The sequence below is a fragment of the Neltuma alba genome, unplaced genomic scaffold (genome assembly GCF_004799145.2).
Source record: "Neltuma alba isolate B1F8T4 unplaced genomic scaffold, ASM479914v2 tig00011219_pilon, whole genome shotgun sequence".
NCBI lineage: Eukaryota > Viridiplantae > Streptophyta > Magnoliopsida > Fabales > Fabaceae > Neltuma > Neltuma alba.
The window spans coordinates 1-27,905 of record NW_021635942.1 but is presented as its reverse complement, the minus strand read 5'-3'; the positions used below and the strand labels follow the sequence as shown (position 1 = coordinate 27,905).

Here is a 27,905-nt window from a genome sequence, read left to right as displayed (position 1 = left end):
GGAGACACTAACCACCCTAACCGCCAAGCTTCCCAAAGGCTCTGTGCCTCCAACTGGACCCAGTCCCGACATCAATTGATCCCTTCCCTCTCGTCTTTGACTGATCTTTTAGATATGCATGAACATTAACATTGGTGAAAGTTGGTCATTCAAGAGTGTCTCACAGATTTAGGTGGAATCATTATTGACATTTTGTGCGATTGGATTTTTATCCAGGATGATTTCTCTACATTGGACTTTTATGCAGGATCATTTCTCTACATGTTGTTATTTTTTTTATTTGTTCATTTGTTTGTTTTATTGCCGTATGTGAAGAGATTAATGTTAAGAATGACGTTCTTTCTTTTTCATTCTAAAGACTCTTAGAATGCCTCCACTTACCCAAGCAACCATAGATGACAGCATGGACCCAAGAACTGTTGTTTCAAACACGTGAAGAAACCAGAGACACTGTTCGCTCTTCGACGGTTTTTGCAGTTTCGCTTCACATAATACAAGTCAACTCGATATGATTTTGCTATAAAAAGAAATACTTCCGTCCCACGATTAAATTAAGAAAGTTAGATAGTTGGTATTATAAGAAATGACACTTTTTTCTATAATCATCTTAATCATCTATTTGATTATAGTTATCATAGGTATATTGATAAATATGAGAATTCTTATTTCAAAACATGTCTATATTACAAGTATATAGATTTTATTAAATCACTAATATAGTATCGGATGTTATAATTTTTATTCACATCAAAATGATTTAAAAAGTCCCTCTATGTCCATCTCATCTTATATGGTTACAAATTTTATCATATACTGAGGTTAAAAAATATACTTTTCTAATCTTATTTATAAGAGAAAATCTTAAAATAATACCTCTTAAATTTTAAATTTTCAAATTAAAAATTAGTATAAAAATGTGTTGTCATTTCCTTTTTAAATATAGTCAGTTGCTATTAAAATATAGTAAACAAAACTAATTTAAGATTTTAAAATGCAATTTTTTTTAGATTTTTCCTATTTATAATGCAATGGGTTTTTTTTTTCCTATTTATAGATCATATGATAAATTTTTTATTTCAAAGTATAATGATACCTTTCATTTATTGTTTACAGAAATAAAATATTAAAATATAGAGTATATATATTAAATAAAAACATTTTAACAAAAAATAAAATTAAAAAATTAATTAAACTTTAAGTTAAAATTAATAAAATTTAAGTTCTTAGTTCTCATAAAATGGTAATCGAGGATTTTGCCCCAATTCCAAGTCGCCTCGCCCAAGTGCGTGTTGCTGGTTTGCTTTGTCCCCCTTAAACCCCTGTAAAACCTAGAAGATACTGAAAGAGCAAAGCATGATGCTGCTCATTCGCTCCCCATGGAATCTATGCCGCGACTCACGGGTTTTAGGGTCTCTTTTTATCTCGACCCGACCTGTGATTCGTTTTTCCCCTCATATTGACTCTCTGTACCTTCGCATTTCGAGGTCTGGAGACCCCAATATCTCCATGGCCTGTTTGCTCGACCAATGGGTTGAAGAAGGCAGACCGGTCAAGCGATCGGAACTCCACAAGATAATCAAGCAGCTCCGAAAGTATCGTCGCTTCTCTCATGCCCTTCAGGTAATACTTTTCCATTGGGAGGCCTCGAAACTAGTATAGAGATTAAGTATTAAATGCCCATTTTAATTTAGTAAGATTCTGGCAAATTGCTGATTTCTGAAGAGTAAAGAAAAATAAAATTGGAAGGGGACTATGTGCAATGTAATATTAAGAAAATATTGATTCAAATCAAGCGGTTGCCTGGCGCTGATCACTTGCTCTAGAAAAAATATTGCCATTTGGTAACAAGACTATGCTGGTAAATGTAATGCGCTAATCCAAAAGTATTGTGTCTGTAAATGCAATACCCTGATGGTGTGCATTTATGTCACCAATTCTAAGTTTTGATCTTCAAAGCTTCCTTATTTTGGATAGAAGGCAATTTTCTGCTCAAGCTTGACACTTTAAAACTACAAATTAAGGAATAATCTTTTTCGTCTCAGGTGTCGGAATGGATGAGCAATGAGATGAACAACCAATTACCCACTGCAGATATTGCTATACAGCTTGACTTGAAATCAAAAGTCCATGGGCTAGATGAAGCAGAGAGATATTTTTCCAGCATTCCAGAAACTTCAAAAGTCTCCAAGGTCTACTGTGCTCTTCTGAACTGCTATGCAGAGCATGGATATGTAGAGAAAGCAGAGGCAATCATGCAGAAAATTCAACAGTGCAGTTCGATTAGTGTACTGACTTATAATGTCATGTTAAGCCTTTATTGTCGGTTGGGTAAATACGAGGAATTGGAAACTTTGATGGAAGAAATGAAAGAGAAGCGCATCTGTGACAGATATAGTTACAGCATTCGGTTGAATGCATATGCGAAAACCTTAGACATTGAGGGCATGGAGAAGTTTCTGTTGCAAATGGAAGCTAATGGAGCAGCAGTGGACTGGCATACATATGCCCTTCCTGCAAAGGCTTATATAAAAGCTGGGCTTTCTGAAAAGGCCTTACAAATGCTGAAGAGATCGGAGCATCTCATCAATGAAAGCTCAAGGACAAGGAGGATTGCCTATGAAACTCTTCTTAATATGTATGCTGCCATCGGCAACAAACAAGAGGTTTATCGTGTTTGTAGTATGTGTAAGAACTTGGGGCGTTCACGTAATTCTGTTTACGTCTCTATGATAGGCTCATTATTGAAGTTGGATGACATTGATGGTGCTGAGAGAATTCTGGAGGAATGGGAATCTGATAATACTTGTTCTGATATGAGGATTCCTAATATGCTTATCGGTGCTTATTGTAAGAAAGGTCTTTTGGATAAGGCTGAAGCATTGATAAGTAGGTATTTGAAGCTTGGGATGAAACCAGAGGGAACAACATGGGCTCATTTTGCCATTTTGCCAATGCATATAAGGAACAGAATGATATGGAAAAAGCTCTGGAAATGGTGAAGAAAGCAATAATGGCAGATCGACCTGTATCAAGGCTTAACCCGTTTACTTTGTCTGCTTGCATTAAGCACTTGAAAGAGAAGGGCGATTCAGAATATGCTGGTGACCTTATAAATTTATGTAGACAAAGAGGCATTATAACCGTGGGTACCTATGATAGATTATTTGATTACATTCAAAATGACAACCCAGATGCTATCATGGAACAACATTTTCTGTTAGATAGAAAATATCAACCTCCAGATGATGAGAGAGAAGACACCTAAGTTCTCGAGCACAAGGCTTCTATTGCCTGTTGGTGTGCTATAATATATTAGAAGCAGCTGATGCATGTCGTTTTATGAATTTTGCTCGATCCGTTGTTCCCTTGCTTGCAAGTTACAAATTGAGGGTTCTGATAAAGCGTGCCTTTGTCCTCTGACCAAGTGGAAGTACGGAGAAAACTGAAGATTGAAATGCTTCCTGCTAGCTATGGCCATGGTTCTTGTGAAGGCTTCAGAATGAGACATAAACAAGGGTTAACAAGGGTTCTCTTTCAACTCCTGAAGACTATGATTGGCCGCTACGAGAGAAAGCCAGGCATCAATCTAAATAGTGGCAAGTGATACATTCTTAGGTTGCATTAGTCTCTTAAGACATTTAAAAAATGATTTTATGGGGAAGAAATTAAATAACTTAGTAATAGTTAATTTCAATATGGCCGTTTGGGTGTTGGCTGAAAAAAAAATAATATTGCCGTGCGGGGTGAGTGAGAATAAACTCAAATATTAAGTTTAAAATCCAATAGAAACCATGGTAACAAAACTCGATAAAAATAAATTTATTGAACTTCAGTTCCTTCAATTTAATTCCATCCTCTAAAATTTATTTTATATTCTTAGATCTCAAATGAATTTCAATTTCAAAAAAATAAACTGTAAAGGATATTTGTTGGATTAATGTGTAAATTTGTTCTGAAATTTTCACTTAGGAGTGTTAGATACTTGAAAAAATTTTGAATACAAATTTGTTTCAAATAGTTAAAATCATAATAATTTTGCCTCCTCTTATTAAACAGTTAATATTACTATTTTAACACTTAATATTAATTTTTTAATAGTAAGAAATAAAATTGTCATGATTTTAAATTTTTAAATAAATCTGTAACTAAAAATATTTCCGAATGTCTAGCACTTTTGAAAAAAAAAAATTAATACAAATTTACATCTCAACTCTGCAAAAGCCACGAAACATTATCTGCGGATCATTCAATCTTCTTGGTCTTTGCCATGCCCCATGTGATTCTTATCCGCACTAGCAGGTCCCCCGTCGCCATCAACTACACTTAACAACGTAATTTTGTCCACACACAGGTTTCCTTTGATATCCTTAACTTTCTACCTGACTCATCTGGGACCTACTTTCTGTTTTTCCAATTCCATCATGTTCTCAAAAGAAAACGAACATGTTTCTGTAGCTTAGCAATCGAGCCAAAACACAGTCCAAGAAATAAGCCCAGAAAGTCCACAGCACCAAGAAAATCAGGCGAAGCAACCAATAGTATGGCAGAATCCAAGTCTCTGTTTGTGGGGGTCTTCGCAAGCCTCGACCCCCACACATAATTATACCTAATCATGCAAGTTGGATAAGAATAACTTTAATCTTCGTTCTCTTCATTGTTTTATAGCTAAAAGAAATTGAGGTGTAAATATTCAGATCCCATACAAGGATACACAAATAGTTCACTTTTTTATATTAAAACATAGAACTTCCCACAAGTATAATATATTTCAGCGTTCACATGCAACTCTCAAATATGATACAAAAGGCTGGATCCGATTGATGCGTGTTTATATAAATATATATATTCTTTACAGAGACGTATGCATTACACTAGGAGAAATAAAATAGCTGTCAGAATAAGAGAAGACACAAAACTAAAGAACAAAGCAGGAAAAAGCAGATTCTATTCAGTTGCTTATCAGCTTGCATCAAATGCCTTCTGATCCTTGGATTACTGTTCACTGCCAGATTATATGTATCAGGGTAAGCGTATACGTTTGTCACCTGGTTCCCAAACACTCTCGCATATACCATCTCACCAAACACACCAATTCTTGAATCAAATGCGTTTCTTAGTGCGCCATCCATGCCAAGCATTCCTGAGTTGGAACTGCTTGAAATTGAGTTGAACTGTTGAGGATGATAATAAGGATAATGACCATGATAGAATTGGGAAGACGGTTGTGGAACTGCACTAGTACTAGCATTAAATGGTCTTCGAGGATCAACCAGAGACAAAGGTCCATGTGGTCTTTGTGGGATCATACTCCCCACATGGTGGGACTTGCCTTTGGAAGGTTTTGTGGTCTGGCCTCTGCCATAGAGTGGAACCAGCGAGGATTGGGAAACTTCTGTTTTGCATACCGGACACTGTGGACTCTGTTCTTCGCCATTTTCTTGGTTGGAGAGATTGTGAAAATGAAGCCATTTGTAAATGCATGGCCAGCAGTAGAGATGACCACAAAGAGTGACCACTGGATCTTGCACACAGTCAAAGCAGATATTGCAATCAAAGCCATCAGAGTCATTTCCATCAGAGTCTGCAATGGAATCTGTACCAGATTCCCATTTTTCTGAATAAGAGTTATCTTCACCAAAGGAATCGGTGTGGGGCAAAGCCTCCTCAAAATACTGATCTAGGGCAGCCATTTTCGGATTTACAATGTGATATTTTGGATGTCTAAATCTGAAAAGCACAAGTATATACAACGTAAGAATCATGAGTGTCTCTGATAACAGAATAACCGAACATTCATAATTATAGTGTCAGCTAAAATGCTTAAAAATTAATCAACAAATTTCGAACCAAGATATAGCATTTAGTTTCTTTCTAGCGGGGAAAGATGGCTTAACAAAGACACGTAAGCTGGTGTATACACCATTGACGGAGCATATGAGTTTTAAGAGTTGAACTATAGAATTGACAAAGGTGAATAAACAGAGGTCCAAACCTTTGCTCATTTTCAATCATTATAGAATGGGCCATTCACAATTGGCCATTTTGAGTACAACTTTCCACAAAATTAGTGCTCAATATTTAAAAAAAAGAAAAAGAAATAAAGCTAATGTGAGGAAACCTAAATGTTTGAATTGTAATATTACAGCACCGCTGACCTACATAAAAATTAAGCTGCACGGATGACAACTAAAGAAATTAATAGGGCTTCACTGTTCCTCGACAAGTGAAGAGTTGGCAAACATGATCTAACCATACTGATGCTAAAGTTGTTTGAAGACAAGCACTATGAGCTTCAAATTAAACCACCAGTCAATTCAAATCTCAAGGTCGCCTAACTAAAATTTTGCCGTTTCATGCAATAAATAACGCCAGTGTATGCAGGATCCAATTCATTGAGTAGAGTCTATTATTTGTTTTTGTCCACAATTATAAGAACAAGAAATATTACAGACATTAAATATGTTGGTTACATAGTCAAGATTTACATTTATTTGATTGCCATTACAAGGGATGGAGGACCCACCTCAAACTTACTGCCTAACCAAACCACCCAAATAGTTTCAAGGATGAAGCTGCAATGAGAAAATCTACCTAATAAAGTTCAGTTTACAAACCCCAGAGGTAAGTATGTTGTATGAGAAACAATTATGAGCGGAAGAGAAGTTTTATAAACAGAGAGGAACTAGACAAATGTATATACCAACTCGCTCTAAGAAAAGAAACCAGTCATGTCAAAAGAAATCAATGGCCACAATCTCATCAATATTAGGATTCGTCCTCATCATGCATTAGCAAGAGAATAAGGCATTCACCGAACTAGTTTTCATTAAAGGCTCATAAGTTCCAATTGGGACCATTAACTTCCTAGATATCTTCTAGGAAAGAATATGTATAGCTCAATCTTCAATCAACTAACGTGACTTCTCTTCAAGATAGTGTAATCCTAGAATTAGAATCCAGTGTATTGAAAATTTAAGCTCACAACAAACTCAAAGGACGCTGTTGAATCTAAACCGTCTGGAAAGAACTCGAAAATTAAGCACAACAAAACTTTCAAATTCTTCCACGAATTAAAAAGACGTATTTTATCAATCTACCTTCAGGATTAACTAAGTCTTCATTAATTATCAATATCCAGTTATTCATCACCTGCATAATCTTTCTCATATCGCCAGAATGAAAACTTTCGCCAACAAATGAATTTGAGTAGAGAAAAATTGATATGATCGACATATTCAGGATCTCCTATGCTTTACCTCCAAAAATAACTTCTAAATATCATTTTTACAGAAAATAGGGGTGGGGAAAATCAGAAGCCTGCATATTAAAGGAGAAGGGCCGGGCCGGTTTGAATTTCCATAGTATTGAAAATGAACCCGATAGAACCCAGAATATAGTTACTATTCCCTGAACAGAATCAAATTGGTAGAGAGATTTTCAAACTCCAAGAACAAGTATCTGACCATACCCTGGAAAGGAAGGAAGGAAAAAGCATCAATCTTAGGCAACTGGTCCAGAAAAATTTTGCCATATAAACGCGACCAAACTTATTAGCTCGGCAAGCTTTAGACTTTAATGGGAAACAGGGGGGAAACTGGATCAGAATGCAGTGGATTGTTTCTTTCCATTAAAGACTAAGCTTTCTACGAAAATAACGAGAGAAGAACAATTTCTTGATTCAAAATTTCGACATCCATATGAACCCAAAAGGATGAGCAAACAAGGGAGGCATAGAAGAAAAAGTTACAATCAAATTACACTTCTGACTTTGTATCTCAATGACAGAGGCAGAGAAAGGATTCTGAATACTTACAGACTGATTGGGAAGGAGTTTAGTCGAAGGCTGCAAGCTCTGAAATCAAAAGAAAGGCAGAAGCTTCGAAGACTGACCCGCAGGAATGAGGGAGAAAGAGAAGATGAAGAGTGAACCAGGCAAACGGAAGAATAAAATAAGAATTAAAGGAGACGGCCAGAATGGGCAACCTACTCAACTACACGGTTTAATTTTGAATATTATGCATTTGTGTGCTTTAATAATTTTATTATTTGCGCATGGCTTATAACATCAAGTTTGGATCTTTAACGGAGTGGCAGGTGTGGTTATGGGCAGAATAGGATACTGTGGCCTGTGAAGCCAATTCAGAGGGACTGAGAGAGAAAGGGACACAAGGCCATATGGGAGCCTCCTTTATTTACATGGCATGTATCAGGTGAGTTTAGTTTTAAATTTTTTGTGACATGATTTTGGGAAATCTGATAAAATCATAAGTTGGCCAAACAATTATAATATAATTATGTCGATTTATTGAATAAAATATATACAAAGAAAAGGAAGACCCAAGCTCCTTTTTTTTTAATTTTTCCTTCATATGGCCAAGATCCTTTCTAACTTCTGTTTTAAGGGATGAAGTTAGGATACATCACTGATCACTGTTTGAAGTTGTTTTATGATATATCAAAAATATAGAGTGACAACTGACAAGATTATAATTTGTTCCTCCATTTTTTAAGGTAAATAAATTGTTTAATTATAATAAATAAGACATAATATCTCTAAAATACTCATATATAATATTAATTTATATATTAATTTATAAGTTAAATAAATTAGCTTTAAAATAATATATATATGAAAATAAAAAACTAACATCTTGTATTTAAAATCAAAATGCATTAGTTTTGTTTATTTTATCCACATCACATCCATCCTAAAAGGGGTTCTTATTTTCTTTCTTCTTTTTCTTTTTTTTTTGGCCAACGGAAGTTTTTCACTTTCCTACATCAACACAGTATTGTAAAATATTAATTGAACATAAATCCTCTTTCAACTATATGAAAATTTTAACTGAAGTCAGTTTTTAAAATGTATGTATTATAAAAATACTAATTGAGCATAAATCTACAAATAATAATTTAATATTACCTCTAGTTTTTAATATAAAATTTCGTTTGACTTTTATTTTTGTCCTAAATATAATATTTCAATCAACTTTATCTTTTATGTTTATCCATTTTTTTAAAGTAGTCCTTGTAATAATAGTAGTTATAACTAATAAACTTGATTAGCAAAGGTATTTTATGAAAGACAACACCTATTTATTAAAAATAACTAACTCAACTTATTTTTTTAATGTACTCAAATTAGTCAATCAACTCTTATATTTAGAACTGGAGGTAGTAATTTAGAATCCAAACTCATTATGACAAGGTCGAGAATGAAAAAGAGATGAAGCAAGTCAACTAAAAGCTACACATCTAATTTTTAATATAAAAAGTACTTAATTATTTTGAGAAGGTTAAAAAACTAAATAAACTATTTAATTTTAAAAAAAATTGATATGATTTTCCTAAATTGCCTATAAGTAACATAAATTATATATCAATTTATAGGCTAAATAATTTAGCATTAAAAAAATTAATAAATAAAATAAATTAAGATTATTTTATACTTAGAATCAAAACTAAATTTATTACTAACTGTGGAAGAAATATTAACAGAAATATTAATTACTTGCTAAACCTTGACGCGGAAGCTCTTTGCGGGGAATGCGCAAAACGTGGCTCCCAGACTCCCACCCCCATAAACGCAGCCGTACCTTCTAGAAATCAGAGATAATCGGTGGAAATGAATAAATAAATAGCTTAAAATAAACGTCACCGGATGACCAGTCCGTTGGTCATTTGAATGAGATCTCACGGGAAAAAAAAAAATTGAAAATTTGAAATTGAAATTCTTTTTTTTTGCCAACATGGAATTCTTGGATCATTTAAAAATACTACATTAGGTTCTTAACATAAACCTCTTGTAACTCATATGACAAGATTAATGAAACTAAATAAATTATTTATAATACTTATATTTATTATTTTTTCATATATCAATACATATAAATATTTTAAAGAGATCGTGTAATATATGTTATAACTAAATAATTTATTTAACATTCTTAATCCATCTAAATTAACTAATTAGATTGATATCAAAAAATTAATTAATTATACCTTATATTAAAGAGTGAAAATATTAATATCCAATAAGTGACGGAATTAAATTTCTGAGTCAATCTCTCAAGTTCCAGGTAGATGCCGTCAGACATTCACATTTTGCCGATGATCATACTACCGGTACGCTGTTAATTATTTAGTTTACATAGCCTGTCTAATCACACACCCACATATATATAGACATACTGAGATGAATATTGTGCGTGAATGAAAAGGCATAAGCCGTCTTTTCTTCTTCTTTTCAAGTGTATGAGAAACCTTTTTAAAGTCTATATTTGCATTTCGGTCCAAAAAAAAGAGTCTTTATTTGCATTTCCAATATAATAAATTCTAATGTCATATTAATTTTTATTTTATTACTCCTCCGGTCCTTATTATAAGACCCAATTTGACTTTTTATTTGGTCCTAATTATAAGACCCAATCCATTTTGTCTCTTATATTTATGCATTTTTTTCCAAGATAATCCTTCTAATAATGATAGTTTTAGCCAATATACTTAATTAGCAAGGATATTTTAGGAATAACAACACTTATTTATTATAAATAACCAACTTAACTTACTTCCTTAATTTCCTCAAATAAGTCAATTGGGTCTTATAATTAGGACCGGAGGAGTATTATTTTTATTAAATATGAATATATATATATGTGTGTGTGTGTGTGTGAAAAATATTTAATACTCATTGAAATTATGAGAGGGTCCTATAAAAAAGATCAATTTTTTTTTCTAAAAAAGGTTTTATAAAAAGGACAAGAAGAAGTGCTTATGTAAACAGAATAAATTTTTTGTCATAATTATAAGAGTCTTTTTTTTGTTATTAGTTGTCCTTTTTAGCCCTTATTAAATATCAATGGGTTAATACAAATTTTGGTCTTTCAAGTTTATTTTTATTTTGATATTCCTCAAATTTTAAATTTTAAATTTTAGTTCCTCAAATTTTTTTCTTTTTAAGTATCATTCTCCTTAATCCAATATAAACTTGGTTTATTTTGTTCTTTGAAAGATCAAAACCTGTGATTTGTAACTTGAAATATTAAGATCAAGAGTAAAGATTATATTAAATTTTTATTTAATTTCTACAGTATGTATGGTTAATAAAGGCAAAGTTAAAGAATAATAAATTTGAAAACAAAGTTAATGAATTTAATTTTTTTCCCTATTTTTAATAAAACAGGTTAAATTTAATAAACGGGTACGCAGGAATCATAAATTTACATGGACGTACCACCTTTCGTGCATTTAATACGCTGGCGTGGCCCCATATTCTGAACGTCGCATTCAATCTGACTTACGTTTCGTTTTCGTACAAAGTGAATATTTAATACATGTACTATATAATACAAAGTTTATGACACGTTAGACTGTATTTTTATTTTAAATATAAGATATATTTTATAATAAATATTTTATTACAAAATATTATTTTCAGTTTTTAATATAAGAGTTAATTGGTTAATTTAAGTGAATTAAGAAAATTTATTCAGTTAGTAATATGTAATAATTAGATATTGTCTTACGTAAAATACTTTTGCTAATAATATATTAGTTAAAGCTACTATTTGATTAAACTTTTAATATATACAACTGCTACAAAGATTATTTTAAAACAAATAGATAAATATAAAAAATAAAATAAATTATAATCTTATGTTTAAAATCAAATTAAAAGATAAACTAGTTTTTATATTAAATATCTTACATTTAGTAAGCATTGGAGGAGTGCCATATGTGCGATAGAAACGTGATGATATATTCCCAAAATTCGTTCAATACTTCAAGGAAAAAAAATGTATACGCTCTTTCGCTTTAACATCAACATGACACAGGCACAAAATAATGAATCAATTTTATCTCAATGTAATAAAAGTTCCATTACTTTTTTTGTTTTAAGCCACATTCATAACTAATTATTGATTTAGGATCAAAATAAAATCAAATTTTAAGTAATAAAAATAATACTCCTCTCATCCTATTTATAATGTAGAGATAAAGTTTTTCTTAGTTTTATTTATAAATTACCTCATTAAATTTTTTATATCAATATACTCTTTTATTTTTCATTTATTATAAATGATTATGTTTTTGAAAAGCGTATATATTAAATACAGCTGAAATTAAAAAGTTGTTAAATTTTAAAAAAGATTTAATGCAATGTAAGGTTTCTCTTAATATGTGCAAACTATGTTAGAAGTGTCCTATTTATAAGGTAGAAGAAAAATTTTCTTGATTCTATATACAAGTCGCCTTATTAAACTTTTGACATTAATGTAATATTTTGTCATTTATTTATTATAGTATAGATAGTTACTAGTATTATTTTAAAATGTATATATATTAATAAACAGGAATAAATTTTAAAAACTGTTATATTTTAAGAGAAAATCAATGCAGTTTAAATTTTTTGTTGCTGTGGCTCAAACATACAGAAGACATGAGCAAGGTGGCTTCAACATTTAACAAAACGACCGCTTCCGATTTCATCATTAATTGAGAAGCATGGGAAGCAGGGCATAAAGTGGTCATTGTTAAGTTATTAAGCAAAGTCAATAATCATTAATTACAATTAATCACTTTCTTTCTTACGTGTTCTTTTTCCTCCGCACGAAAGTCTCTGATCTGGTAGATAATGATGTTCCCTCTGATTTCAAAACATTGGGCCATGTGGATTAACGGACTTCACCAAATTTGGTATATAGAAGTTTAAAACACTTGTATATGTTGGCAATCAAAAAATTATTTTGCGTTCCCCTGTCTGTTTTTTAAGCATGCATTTATCCTTATCATCGTCATGATTAAAAAAAAACTGCTGTACTAGTAGGCTTTTATGTATAATTAATTCCATTATTTCACGTCAAAATTACCTTTTTCCATTCCTAATTAATAGCACAGCACGTATTTTGTTTATATAAAAATGTCAAGTGTTATGATTTCGACCGAGAAAATATCGAGTTTGAGAAATTAATTTTCTTCACTTGTATAAAGTATATTATCTCCTGTCTTAAATATAAGAGTTAGTTGATTAATTTGAGTAGATTAAGGAAAGAAGTCAAATTAGTTATTTATACTGAATAAGTATTGTTTTTTCTAAAATATCTTTGTTAATCAAGTGTATTGGCTAAAGCTACTATTATTAAAAGGACTGTCTTGGAAAAAATGTATAAATATGAGAGACAAAATGGATTGGAGTCTTATATTTAAGACCAAAATAAAAGTCAAATAAGGTTTTACATAAAGAACCATAGGTAGTATAATCTTGTCAGGTGAAATGAACAGAGCGAGACTTACAAACAATAAACATAAATGTCTCATATATGTAGGCCATAAAATGTCCAAACCCCACTTGCAGTTTAATAATAATGATAATAACAATCATCCATATCAATAAATATATGATCTAGTAAAATCTCATTCATATCTATCCGAGACAATTCTGTTCAGTACACCGGACAAATTTTCTTGCAAAAATTTGAACATTAATTTACCGTGTTGTAGGAGAGTAACTCTTGCTAGATCCAACTCTCCATTGGCATATGTCATCCAGTTTCAATGTTCTGAATTTCTTGAGTAGTAAATATTACAAGACGTGGCTTTGACATCAGCAATTTATTTGCTTGCCCTACCGGCTTTATATTCTGTGTGGTTGAGTTGAAACTTGAAGAGATGGAAATTAAATAATGGAGTTGTACAACAAGCTAACCATCGCAAAACGATTTCCATGAGTTTGATGTTTCGCATTTACGATAAATTCAGAAAAACAGGTCATAAATGAATATTACTAGTAATACAAATAATATCAATTGTATAGCCAGTTGTATTATTTACGCTATTCTCTATTGACATAATAAAGGTCAAATTTCATGTTATTCTCTATTGATAGAAAAGCCAGACGACTAACGTTGAGGGCAGCCACGAAACAGAAACGGAAGCACAAGGCATATGACCCCATCTAAAATGCTCATATTATAGAATTACATAGCTTTAATTAACAGCTAAAACAAAAGTAAAATTAGTATATTCCAATTATTTTTAATTATTTTTTTAAATTCCACATACTAGTTAAAGTGATTATTTTTTTTATTTAGAATGAGAAGGAGCAGCTAGGTTCCATGCATTTTGTTCACCAATGTATTTATATTCAGATTTTAATGCAGCTATTAATTATCAAGAAGTGTACATATTGTACCACTCCCATATTTATTACAAGTCACATGCAGTGAGATTTTTTGGTCCTAAATTTAAGTGGGGCTAAAGTATACCTAGTCCTCTAATTTTATATAAGATTTTAATTTAATTTCTTAATTTTAAGAAATATATTTTTTAGTCTTTTAAACTTAAATTATTAAAAAAATGATAATATTAATATCTTTAAATTCTTGTTGTTCTGCACCAGCCATTGCCTATCGTGATGAGTTTGGCATAAGACGACCAGGGCAGCAAATAATTATAAATTAATGTGGCCGTCGCTTTAAAGACAGGCAGTGTGAACTGTGAAAAGAATAAAGATGCACTTAGAAAATTGAGGAAAAAGCATTCCTCCACAATCCCAAAAAAAAAAAAAAAAAAAGATACAGCCTTTAAAAGATTTGAAGTCTATTAATAGGCTTGGTTGCTTTAGTGACGGACTGTATTTTTAAATTGATTTGAAGACCTACTTTTTAAATAAATTTCTAAATATACATTATTCTCTTGTGAGCTTCAAATCTGGAAATAATTATTATTCATTTTATAAACTTTAATTTGATATTTGTCTTAATATCTAATGTGTTTTTGACAAATTTTGGCCTCAATTATTTATTTTCTCTCCTTATCATAATATTTTTTATTACATTTTTTACATATTTTCTTTCATCATTTTTCTCATTTATGATAAGAATATATTTGAAAACAAAAGTATATTTCTAACCTATTTATTCTTTTAACTAATTTTAATTTTTTGTTATTTTTGAATTAATTATTTAAAATTTATAATAAATACTGAAAGGAGAACTTTTTAACTAGCATCATGTTAGAATGGGGAAAAAAGTTTAAATTGTTTAACTCATTAAATTAGTCTTAAATTTGAATAAGTTTCAAATATTTACATCTAATTAGCATTGTTGATTTTAAAAAGACATACATAAATCATATTTACCCTACCATGCTTGGTAATAGCACAAGGAAACTAAACCAGGCAAAATAATGATGATGACCAGGCAAAATAATGAGGATGAGGCCATACGAGTTTATTATTTTATAATTATTTGTAAGCTAGTGATATAAACAATATTTCGCTGCTTTTTTTTTTTCTTCAATTTCAATCCCATTGTTTATTTAAAAATTATAATATTTTAATTCAAGCATCTAAAATGTCAAAATCTTAAAAGAGGAAGTGATACTTGATATAATCAAATGATAAAAATGTCCTTGTATCAAAAAGTTTATTGATAAGTTGTAAACTAATAATTATAAGTGTTAAATAGCAAATGATAAAAAATATATTAACAATGACAAGTTATTTATTAATAAGTTATAAATTGACAATGACAAATTTGATATATTTTTTAAAATATGATATAAAGATATTTTAATCATTTGATTACATTTACATAATACTATATTAAGCACTATTTTCTCCTATAAAATTTTAATTTCTCACGTACTTGAATTGAAATATTTTACTTTTTAATTTTTAATTTTTTTATGTCATTTTATCTTGTTTATTTCATTTCACTCCATAAACCAATTGAGGCGTCTATTGTTTTTTCTCGGTTATTGATTATTATTATTATTATTATTATTATTATTATTGGTCATACTCCATTATTGATTATCATGAGGATTTGAATTATGATATTGTTTTTTTTTAATTAACATGGTGTTTTTCCCCGCCGGTGGGTACACGTGGGCCCTGACGTCACGCAGAGGCATTAATTTTTGGGAAAATGACAATAAAATACCACTTGAATTCTAAAAGGACAAATAAGGGACCTGAATAAGCAAAATGACAAATAAGGCACTTGGTACCAATCTGGAATTCATATTTTCGGCCAAAAGACCAAAACGCCCTGATGAATGCGGGAAGACTGAAAGCTGAAAGTGAGAGAAAGGAGAGAGGAAGACCGACGCAGTGAGAGAAAGGAGAAAGGAAGACCGACGCTGATGAAATGCGGGAAGAAGGAAAGAAGAATGTTGGAAATGCTATTATCTTACTCCTTCGCATCACCATTCTGTAGAGATTGTTGATTTTGGTTGTGGGAAAGAGGATTTGTAGTGAGAGAGGGAGTGAACCGAAGCGGAAATCAGCAAGCAATTACGTAACGTAACTGCTGTGATATGCTTGCTGGTTTTTGGTAAATCCCATTACGTGAATGGTAAATTTCACTATACATGTAGTTAATTATGAATTTTACAAAATACATATTGTGATTTATAACTTTTGTAGTGAAAGTGACTACTTTGTTAATGGGTTTTGCAACCTGTTTTCAGGAGATAAACAACTTGTTTGTAAAAACTAATAAAAGTGACAACTTTTGTAGTCACGTTGAATTAACTGGTTGCAAAAGCCATTTAAGAAGTGGTCATTTTCACTATAAAAGTTGTAAATATCACTGTGTATTTTGTAAAATTCAGCGTCAAATTTTATTGATTTTTAGAAACAAGTTGCTCATCCCCTGAAAAGAGGTTGCAAAACTCATTTAAGAAGTGGTCATTTTCACTATAAAAGTTGTAAATATCACTGTGTGTTTTGTAAAATTCAGCATCAAATTTTATTAATTTTTAGAAACAAGTTGCTCATCTCCTGAAAAGAGGTTGCAAAACTCATTTAAGAAGTGGTAATTTTCACTACAAAAGTTGTAAATATCACTGTGTATTTTGTAAAATTCAGCATGGAATTTTATTGGTTTTTAGAAACAAGTTGCTCATCCCCTGAAAAGAGGTTGCAAAACTCATTTAAGAAGTGGTAATTTTCACTACAAAAGTTGTAAATATCACTCTATGTTTTGTAAAATTCAGCATGGAATTTTATTGGTTTTTAGAAACAAGTTGCCAATTCCTTGAAAAGAGGTTGCAAAACTCATTTAAGAAGTGGTAATTTTCACTACGAAAGTTGTAAATCTCACTATGTGTTTTGTCAAATTTAGTAGGAAATTTTATTAGTTTTTAGAAACAAGCTGCCCATCCCTGAAAACAAGTTACAAAACCCATTGAATAAGTGGTCATTTTTACTACGGAAGTTGTAAATCCCACTATACGTTTTGTCAAATTTAGCGTGAAATTTTATTAGTTTTTACAAACAAGTTGTTTATCTCCTGAAAACAGGTTGCAAAACCCATTAACAAAGTAGTCACTTTCACTACAAAAGTTATAAATCACAATATGTATTTTGTAAAATTCATAATTAACTACATGTATAGTGAAATTTACCATTCACGTAATGGGATTTATCAAAAACCAGCAAGCATATCACAGCAGTTACGTTACGTAATTGCTTGCTGATTTCCGCTTCGGTTCACTCCCTCTCTCACTACAAATCCTCTTTCCCACAACCAAAATCAACAATCTCTACAGAATGGTGATGCGAAGGAGTAAGATAATAGCATTTCCAACATTCTTCTTTCCTTCTTCCCGCATTTCATCAGCGTCGGTCTTCCTCTCTCCTTTCTCTCACTGCGTCGGTCTTCCTCTCTCCTTTCTCTCACTTTCAGCTTTCGGTCTTCCCGCATTCATCAGGGCGTTTTGGTCTTTTGGCCGAAAATATTAATTCCAGATTGGTTCCCAGTGACCTCCTTGTCATTTTGCTTATTCAGGTCCCTTATTTGTCCTTTTAGAATTCAAGTGGTATTTTATTGTCATTTTCCCTTAATTTTTTTAGGGGGAAAAAACACTTTTTTGGCTTACAAAAATTTTAGTTACAAATATTGATTCTCTGAAAATATAAATCTGGAAGTTATTTTAAAATTATGAGGAACCCTTTCTTTAACAAATAACAGATGATAAGAAATGTACTAACCATGATAAATTATTTATTAATAAGTTATAAATTAGTAATGACAAAATTAATATATATTTTTTTATATCAAAAGAAAATTAATATATATTTTTAAAAAATATGATATAAAAATATTTTAGTCATTTGATTACATTTACATAATACTATACTAAGCACTACTTTCTCTTATAAAGTTTTGATTTCTCACGTGCTTAGATTAAAATATTATAATTTTCAATTTTTTATGTCATTTTATCTTGTTTATTTCAGTTCACTCCATAAACCAATGGAGGCGTCTATTGTTTTTGTCTCGGTTATTGATTATTACTATCACTATTATTATTGGTCATACTCCATTATTGATTATCATGAGGATTTGAATTATGATATGTTTTTTTTTTTTTTAAATTAACATGGTGTTTCCCCCGCCGGTGGGTACACGTGGGCCCTGACGTCACACAGAGGCATTAATTTTTTTAGGGGGAAAAAAAACACTTTTTTGGCTTCAGGTACACTTTAATTTATTAGTTACAACTTACAAATGTCTGCTCAGAAAATTTTTTAGTTACAAATATTGATTCTCTGAAAATATAAATCTGGAAGTTATTTTAAAATTATGAGGAACCCTTTCTTTAACAAATAACAAGTAAAAATGAAAGAAAATGGTAGGCAGTAGAAAAATGTTTCAAATACCACGTGGCGGTAGATTTTAATACAAAACCACAATTTTTATCTATTATACTACCTCCGGTCCTTAATATAAGATCCTGTTTGACTTTATTTTGATCTTAAATATAAAACTCCAATCCACTTTGTTTATCATATTTATATATTTTTTCCAAAGTAGTCATTCTAGTAATGATAGTTCTAGTCAATACACTTGATCAGTAAGAATATTTTAGGAAAGACAACACCTATTTAGGACAAATAACTAACTCAACTTACTTTCTTAATTTTCTCAAATTAGTTAACTGGCTCTTATAATTAGAAACGGAAGTAGTATTTACCTTGTGAATGGAGACAACTGGGGGAAGCGATCATGAGCAAGAGAAAAGAGACAAAACAAAACAAAAAGGAAAAGATGTTAGGGGAAATGACAAATAAAGACCCTCAAATATGCAAAATGACGGATAGGTCACCTGAATAAATGAAATTACTCACAATGACCGGGTCTCAAATTGCCATTATGAAATCATGATCAAATTACCAAAATACCCCTCTTTATTTTTTTTTTAAAAGAAAGCCAATGCCTCTCCGGAATCCGACGGCCGGACGCCGGAGCCCCACCACCCCGACTGCCAGCCACCGGAGCTCCAATGCCAGCGGCCGGTTTCGGCCACTGCCGGTGGCCTTCCTTTGTTTTTTTTTTTGCAACTGTTTTTTTTAAATAGGGGGGAAGCGAGGTTGGGGGGATTTGATCCCCCAACCTAATGCTTCCCAAAATTAGGAATGCCCATTGAGCCAACAAATTTTTGTTAACATTATAATGCAAAAAAAAAAAAATAAGTTAACTCATTTACTTTTATTCCAGATGATAACAACAATACATTTAGAAATAACAAGTTCTGATTATAAAATAACAAGTTTTGAATTAAAATTTAACAACACATTTTATTTCAAGTGATAACAATAATACATTTAGAAATAACAAGCTCTGATTATAAAATAACAAGTCTGGAATTAAAATTTAACAGCACCTTTTTTTATAACAATTAATTATTTATACTTTTGAAAAATAAATTATTTATAACTTATAAAAAGTATTTGTAATCTATTTAATTTGCTAAAAAAATAATTTTTATCTCCAATTTATAATCAGAACTTAAAGTATAATTTATTATAGATTAAAAATACTTTTTTATTGTTCAAATTTATAAATAAAATTTAGGGAAAATAGCAACACACTTTTTTATTTTTTTTTTAAATTTTAATCTATATATCTATACAACTCATTATAAATCAAACTACTTCTTATAAATTATAAATAGTACAATTTATTGTAGATTAAAAATACTTTTTGGTTGCTTAAATTATAAATGAAATTTATCTCTAATTTATAATTAAAAATACGATTTTATTCTTTAATATAAAAACTATTTTTAATATTTAAAGAATGAAATACTAAATTATACTATAATATTTAAATACTTAATAATAAATTTTAATATTTAAAGAATGAAATAATATAAAAATTTATACTATAATTTATAGATTAAAAATACTTAATTAAAAATACTTTATAATTTATAAGAAGTAGTTTGATTTATAATGAGTTGTATAGATATATAGATTAAAAAGTATTTTTTAGAAAAATAAATATTAAAAATATTTTTTATAAGTTATAAATAATTTATTTCCAAAATCATAATATAAATAATTTTCTAAAAAAACGTGTTATTAAATTTTAATTCCAAACTTATTATTTTATAATTAGAACTTGTTATTTCCAAATGTATTATTGTTATCACCTGAAACAAAGTGTGTTGTTACAAAAAAACGTGTTGTTAGATTTTAATCCCAGACTTGTTATTTTATAATCAGAACTTGTTATTTTCAAATGTATTGTTGTTATCACCTGCAACAAAATTTGTTGTTATAAAAAAAACATATTGTTAAATTTTCATTCTAGACGTGTTATTTTACAATCAAAACTTATTATTTCCAAATGTATTGTTGTTATCACCTGGAACAAGAGTAAATGAGTTAACTTATATTTTTTTTTTTGCATTATAATGTTGACAAAAAATTGTTGGCTCAATAGTCATTCCTAATTTTGGGAAGTATTAGGTTGGGGGATCAAATCCCCCCAACCTCACTTCCCCCCTATTTAAAAAAAAACAAAGAAGGCTGTCAGCAGTGGCCGGAACCGGCCGTCGGCATCGGAGCTCCGGCGACTAGCAACCGGGGTGGTGGGGGCTCTGGCGTCCGGCCGTTAGATTTCGGAGAGGCAGTGGCTTTCTTTTAAAAAAAAAAATAAAGAGGGGTATTTTGGTAATTTGGTCATGATTTCATAATGGCAATTTGAGACCCGGTCCTTGTGTTGTGAGTAATTTCATTTATTCAGGTGACCTATCCGTCATTTTGCATATTGGAGGGTCTTTATTTGTCATTTCCTCAAGATGTTATGCAGACAATTAATTTATGACAACACAATTATGGCCGATTTTACAATATTTAATTGATAAGCTTATCCATCGGAGGCAACTGGGGCTTAAGCTATGATATTATGAAGATACATTGTTTATTTAGTGGACATATCCTTATATAAATATACATAAAACAATTAAAATAATCACCAGATCTTATCTTGTAATCCAAAAATTAGAAAGGTAGGCAAGTGGCCCCCAAAAATTAAACACTTTCTTTGGTTCCTTTCTTCTCCCTCACTAATTCTAACCAAGTAAGCTTCTCTCTTGAACATTCTCATCCTTAATATTCCTAATTATCATACAAATAATTAATTGGTCATAAACATTACTAACAAATACATGCATCTTGAAAGCGTCACATCTAAAATGAATGTTGATGATATGTGCGTGTCCAACATTACAAACACTCACAAATTTCAGAATCCAAAAGCTTTTGAATAAATATATAACATAATATAGAATACGAAGGATGCATATTTTTACTTTGTGTCCAAATAAAAGAATAATATTACCTCATATTTTTAATATAAGATTTATTTAACTAATTTAAATAAATTAAGAAAAACAGCTGAATTAGTTACTTGTTAAAAATATGTTGATTTTTCTAAAATAATCTTTTAAATAATTTGGATTGAGACTATTCCTTGATATACACTTTCTTAACATATGTAATTGGTAGAGTTAATTGGATAAATAGAGTTAAGATGAAGTTTAACTTTGTACTGACTCTTATATTAATTACTCGAGGTAATATTTGGCACCACCTGTTTTTTTTTTTTTTTTGACGGCCCATATATGTACACACATATATAAAAAGAAGAGGCGTCTCTCTGACAGGAAAGATTTCCTTGGTCGGCAGGATTTAGGAGCAAAACAAAAAATCGGGGATAAAATTCCATATGATGACAAGGCAATGATTCGACTCTGTAGTTTCATATATATATATATATATATATATATACTCCTCCGGTCCTTATTATAAGACCCCATTTGACTTTTTATTTGGTCCTAATTATAAGACCCTAATCCATTTTGTCTATTATATTTATGCATTTTTTTCCAAGATAATCCTTCTAATAATGATAGTTTTAGCCAATATACTTAATTAGCAAGGATATTTTAGGAATGACAACACTTATTTATTATAAATAACCAACTTAACTTACTTCCTTAATCTCCTCAAATAAGTCAATTGGGTCTTATAATTAGGACCGGAGGAGTATTAAGGATTGGGGTTACTATTAAGGAAAATGATTATGTTGTTTTAGAAAAAAACACATTATATTTCTTTTAATTAACTTTTTTAATATAATCAAATTAATTAAATATAACCTGTATATTTAGTCAAGCTTCCTAATGAGAGGAGTTAAACAGATGGCTGGGTAATGTGAGCGGGCCATGTGATTATTAGCAGCAATAATATTCAAACTTGACGGCCTAGGAAAAGTCCGACACACTGGAGATCGTAATTAATAATTAAAAGTCAACGCTCGGTCCGTGTAATTTCTGTCATTCTTTACAGTAACACCCAACAATGAGCATAAATATGGCTTTGCCAGGAGCATCTGGGAAATACCAACCAAGGCAATGTCGTATTGGCGGTCATCATGTCGTTCATTGTAATTAAGAGACCACGGCATGCTTTATGCCATTCAAATTATATATATTGGCAGCTCATTGAGAAGCAAGCATGCCAATCTATTTCAGCTTAGAAGGGTTGGCGGAGTGATAGGCACTGCCTGCCACAGCTAAGCCATTAACTGAATTGTCATTCTCATGAGAGAATATGTGCCATTATTGTTTGCCTCTCGCTCTCTTCTCTTATCGATTCTTTTAAAAAAAAAAAAAAAAAAGAGTCAGCTTCTTATAGTCAACAACAAAGTTGGTTATACCTGTCGCTCCTTTTGCAATTTTCTTTTCCTCCCTTTTCTTTCTTCCGCCTAATTGCGACAAAACTTAGATCAAAATCTTACTTCCCATCATCATCTATGAATGACATGCCTGATTCTTGATATTCCATATAATTAATACATATGGAAAAAAATATGTACTCTCTCCCATTTGTAATATAATATAAGAGCTAGTTTGAAGATAAATTTAATTATAAATATAAAACTTCAATTCACTTTTTTCCCACCCCTTATATTCATCATTTTTTGTGAACTAATTTATCTAATTGAAATTGATATATTATCTAATGCTCTATAGGGGAATTTTAAGGAGATTACGTCTGTAATTGTTGTCTACATCCCTTCATGCCGGGAGCTCAAGTTGGTGGGTACTCTTCTTCATTTGGTGAAATGGCAGTTTTTCCACAAAACTATTTGGGTCATTACCGAATAAGCCCAGCTAGAGACCACAAATTGGGCCATGTGGCCCAAAATGTGCTGACAAAACCAAATGCTTAGAAAAAAAACAAGAACCAGTAATGTGCTGGCTTTATTTCTTTCATGATGCTATCCGCTTCTGGCAGAGCCACCAGGGCCTTCCTATTCGTCAAATGCCCAGCAGCTCCAAAATCTTCACTTGGGAGCAGAACCCACTTTGACCTACGACGAGGAAAATCGCGTATCGCTTTCTCTTTTGATTCTGCTGCTCCCTTTCGCATGGGAGATCCTAGTGAAGGGGACATTACGTTGCAGGAATGGCAGGGATGGGGCACCACTTCCCCTCTACCCACCATGGTTATGGAGATCGTTGAGGATTTGAAGGCCTTAGAGAAAGAAGTTGACGCCAACATGAGCTTTGGTGGTGTTGGTGGGAAGCTTCAGGTATTGCAATTAAAGCATTGCGATTATCCATTTCTCTTTGATCTTCTCGCATTGGACTCTATCAGATCCTCTTCACGTTTATTTTCCACCGAAACTATAAAAATTGTTTGGAACGGGACATTGCAGTAAAAGGAAATATCAACTCTGTTTTCAAGAATGCCTCCCTTTTGCAGATAACTTCTCACTTTTGGAAGCTCTGTTGTAATTCAGGGAAATCTCGGAATTCAAGAAGATAAGAAACATCGAGTAAAATATCAGGCATTAGGTGATTCAGAAAAAAAGCTTCAATTTTACGCAGCTCGACAAATAGCATGTCGCTTGCTTGGAAGCAGAGGTTATCTTTGTCAGAAGGTTTAAATGTAGCGGTGGTTAGAACATGATATTGATGAGTGATGATGCATCAAGCGTCATCCTTCTCTTCTTTAAAATTTCACTTACTGGATATTTTATTAATTGACACAGTGCTGGCTTCCTATGGAGGATTGTATGTGTTCTAAAGTCACATCTCGTTCTCTGGGGCCTGGAGTAAGATTTTGGTTGTATATGCATCCAAAGGTTTAGCTATACCTGGTCATTTTCTTACAGTTCTCTTTTTATGTTTTGTCATTTTACTTATATTTACGTTTTTGTTGTCATTTGCAGGATTTCCTACGACAAAACAACACTGGAAAGATATTGTGGCAAGTCTTTGGTGTTGAAGCAGCAACTTTATGCCTTTTTGGTATCCCTGAACATGAAGAAATCATGTGGGACTCATTTAAATTGGCAGGTCTCTCAATTTAAAGTAATCAACATTGCTTATGGTAGCTGTTTATGATATAGTCAAATGATACGTTGAACTAATATTTTACTCGTACACAATTTCGTGTCTAATATCTCTTGTGGTAGTCTTTCCAAAGTTGGTTATTATATTCATTTGGATACAAGTAGGCGATTATTTTGTTGTTCTGCCTTGTCATGTTGGGTCAACATGTTCTGTGTTTTATAGCATCCAAATCTGGTGATTTATGTTAAATTGCTTTGGCGCTAACTTTGTTATAAATTCAGGAAAAGGCAATGTTTGGTGCCTCTATCCCAACAAGAGTGCAGTAGTAAAATCAGTTCAGGGTGCATTTGGTCAGGAACTAATTGGAAATTATGGAATCACACTAGCAAAGGTTATATTTTTTTTTTGCCCTAATATTATGCTCCTTACTGTACCTTCTTCTGTTAACCTGCAAGCTAGAGCGTTGATTATCTCTGACGTTGAGGGGTGTGTTGGAATGCAGCATGAAGCAGTTTAATCTATTTCAACCTGGTCAAATTCATTTTTGTATTTGATATATTGAATGTCAAGTCGTCAACCCACCTTTTGTAATTCCGTTTAGCCTACCAGGTTGAATATCATTTTAGTATCACGTTCTTGCAAATGAGAAAATATAAATTTTGATCTCTCTCATTGCTTGAAACTCCTCCTAGCATCCTAGCTGCACCCTCCTTATCAGATTTTATGCTAAAATATAAAAATTACCTTTGGATTGTACTTGGATCTACCACTAGAAGATTTTCTAGAAAGACGTGAAGAATTTAAAGAATATTCATAATTTAAGAATAGCGTTACACTCCCTGAAGGCCTGAAAAAACTAAAAGTCCAAATAAGGTGGATGACTGGCATTACAGTGACAACTGAGTTGGATGGTTATTTGAAGGGAATACATTACAGTTGCATAGGATTGTAAGAATTCAAAATCGATTTCTAGTTAATGGGAACGACAATTCTTCTTGTTGCTGATAATATAGTGCATGTACCTAATGAATTTATTTTTGCGTTAAAACAGACAAAAGAAGATAAGACTCTGAATTTTATTTTAATTGATGGCACATGGAGCAATTCAGCAGCAATGTTCAGGCGTCTTCAGGTAAATTTTGCAATAATTTTGTTTTGTTTACAAGGTTTTCATGATTGAATCCTCGTTGAATAGGATCATTATCTTTCTCCTCTTTGTTAGGTGCTAAGATATCATAAAATCCCATTCTACTGCAGGTTCTAATATTTTTAAATGACTAGTGAAACAGAATAACCATGTCTTTTATGCTATCCATGCACAACAATATCCTATGGGAAGGAACATTTCAAACATGTATTGAATCCAAGATTATTCTTACAGACTGCATTCTAGACCATGCCTGTTAAAATCTGGCTTGGATTGTACATTTTGCTTATCACATGTTACTTTTGTTTTGTTCAAGTTGATCTTGGCAAAATTCGCTCAGGAAGCTTTCTTACTTTCCTGACTGTTGTCTTCGTGGCTCTTTAAAGTTCATATATGAGTTGTCGATTGTTAAGAAAGCGAAAGAAAATTTAACAAGAGTTCAACTATTGGTTATGGATTTGAATAGAGAAGCTACCTTAGACCTCTAGTTATAATCTGTTAATTATGCTTTTGAGGAGAAAAGTGAGCATTTATGCCTGACAATCTTTTAAAGCCAGTACATTAAAAATATCACCTTATAGATGATTCTGTGTAATACTTGATCTTATTTGGGTCATGCATCTTTAGGATGAGAGTGCCCATGTGTTATGTGACATTTAAAACATAACCCTAAATTTCTCTGAAGTTTTGAGTTTCTTCGATTTCAATGAAACTGATGCCGCCTGCTGAGAAATCTCTCTGGGATGTAGACACGTTGGGGAGTGTAATATTCTTTAGGAACTGTGGAAAGGATGGAGTGTAGTATTCACACTCTGTTGATGACACCTCCATGGGAGCTGGCCGTGTAATAGATGTGCTATTTGAATGAATTTGTTCAAGTTGGAACACTTTTTACCAAATAGAGCTCTTTTGATGCTGAAACTTAAGTGTTGTGAAATTTTATTCTCATCAGGACCAAGCAAACTCTATATGGGGAGATGAAGACCTTCCTTGTATATCATTGACTCCGGGTGCTTCTGCCATGCATAAACTTAGGTGAGAAAGTGAAAATACTTGTACCTTTGCTGTGTGAACTCTTGGCATCTTCTTCTTCCCTGTGTTGCTCTCCTATCGTGGTTATAATCTCTTTACTTTGTGATCCATGACCATTTACGGTATTCCTACTCAATTTCAGGCCCCAACCATCCTGGGACCGTACCTGCACAGCAGCGGCCGCTGCTGGCCTTCTCTCTGAGCTTCAACTTCTTCCACAGTTTAGCTCTATTGGATTGGATAAGCAAGCTGAAGCAGTGGAAGATACTTTAACAGTCCTATTAGAAGCCCTTACAACACGACGCCTTCGCATGGGCAGGTCCATAACCCGGAAAGTAAGACATACCAGCAACATTAGATAAAAGATCTAACCAAGTTTCCTCTACCAACTTGGGCAGCATGCCCTCTTGCAATTTTGGATATGAGTAAATTGTTAACCATGTACATGTAGATGTAGGAACAAGTGAGGGACATGTTGGAAGTGGTGGCTAATGTTATGTATGACAGGAACCTTAAAAAGTTTTCCATATCTAAATCTGATGTTGGTTTTAAAGCCTTCGATTTCAGTTCACAGAACCTCCTCCTAAATCTTCCTTACTTTTGCCATTTCCGTATAGAACTATATTACGGGGATGTGATATTAATCGTGACCTGCAAAAATCACTTTCAGCGTGGATCCGCTTCAATTTTTGCAGCGTTCCGCCTCATCTGCTTTCGGTTGCATGGGAAATACAAGTTTAATAAAGCTTTTCAGGATCCGGATGCTTTGGATTACAAGTGAAGCTTCAATCGTAGCTTTTTACGAGATACTGAATGATGGGATTGTGTGCGTGTACCGAATACCCAAGAGTTCATAATGCGGGTTACTATAATTAGCTACTCATAAAAGAAACTAAATTGATCCCCAGTTATCTTTTCTAATTTTCATGTCGATAATTTTTGAGAAACTTGAATATATATTTTTAGTGATATAAATTGTAACAATTATAAATTGTGCAATTCATATGTTGATATATTAATGAGGTACAAAGTGTGCAGATGACTAATAATAAGTATTTATAAT

The 27,905-nt window shown here is 31.9% G+C and overlaps 3 protein-coding genes across 8 annotated transcripts; 2 read left to right on the top strand and 1 right to left on the bottom strand.

Moving 5' to 3' along the window:
- The first annotated feature begins 1,353 nt into the window (after positions 1-1,353).
- Positions 1,354-2,999, top strand: LOC114762569 (pentatricopeptide repeat-containing protein At2g20710, mitochondrial-like). Its single transcript, XM_028952075.1, has 2 exons — positions 1,354-1,620; positions 2,043-2,999. The coding sequence occupies exons 1-2, from the start codon at positions 1,354-1,356 to the stop codon at positions 2,997-2,999; spliced, it is 1,224 nt and encodes a 407-aa protein (XP_028807908.1).
- Positions 3,000-4,706: 1,707 nt separating this feature from the next.
- LOC114762561 (E3 ubiquitin-protein ligase RMA1H1-like) lies at positions 4,707-7,979 on the bottom strand. Of its 3 annotated transcripts, XM_028952062.1 has the most exons (3): positions 7,814-7,979; positions 6,524-6,591; positions 4,707-5,727 (listed from the first exon to the last, which is right to left on the bottom strand). In XM_028952062.1, exon 3 carries the CDS (start codon positions 5,688-5,690, stop codon positions 4,893-4,895), a length of 798 nt encoding a protein of 265 aa, XP_028807895.1. In that variant the 5' UTR covers positions 5,691-5,727; positions 6,524-6,591; positions 7,814-7,979; the 3' UTR covers positions 4,707-4,892. The 3 variants fall into 3 exon arrangements, with proteins under 3 accessions (XP_028807895.1, XP_028807896.1, XP_028807894.1); XM_028952063.1 differs by lacking the exon at positions 6,524-6,591 and having other exon boundaries at positions 4,707-5,721; positions 7,810-7,979; XM_028952061.1 differs by lacking the exon at positions 6,524-6,591.
- Positions 7,980-13,719: 5,740 nt separating this feature from the next.
- Positions 13,720-27,413, top strand: LOC114762562 (uncharacterized). 4 transcript variants are annotated; one of them, XM_028952068.1, is made up of 10 exons: positions 13,720-13,727; positions 14,399-14,402; positions 23,823-23,897; positions 24,108-24,248; positions 24,360-24,452; positions 24,540-24,666; positions 24,945-25,054; positions 25,715-25,795; positions 26,763-26,845; positions 26,985-27,413. In XM_028952068.1, exons 3-10 carry the CDS (start codon positions 23,865-23,867, stop codon positions 27,202-27,204), a joined length of 888 nt encoding a protein of 295 aa, XP_028807901.1. In that variant the 5' UTR covers positions 13,720-13,727; positions 14,399-14,402; positions 23,823-23,864; the 3' UTR covers positions 27,205-27,413. The 4 variants fall into 4 exon arrangements, with proteins under 4 accessions (XP_028807901.1, XP_028807899.1, XP_028807897.1 ...); XM_028952066.1 differs by lacking the exons at positions 13,720-13,727; positions 14,399-14,402 and having other exon boundaries at positions 23,562-23,897; positions 24,360-24,422; XM_028952064.1 differs by lacking the exons at positions 13,720-13,727; positions 14,399-14,402 and having other exon boundaries at positions 23,562-23,897.
- Positions 27,414-27,905: the final 492 nt, after the last annotated feature.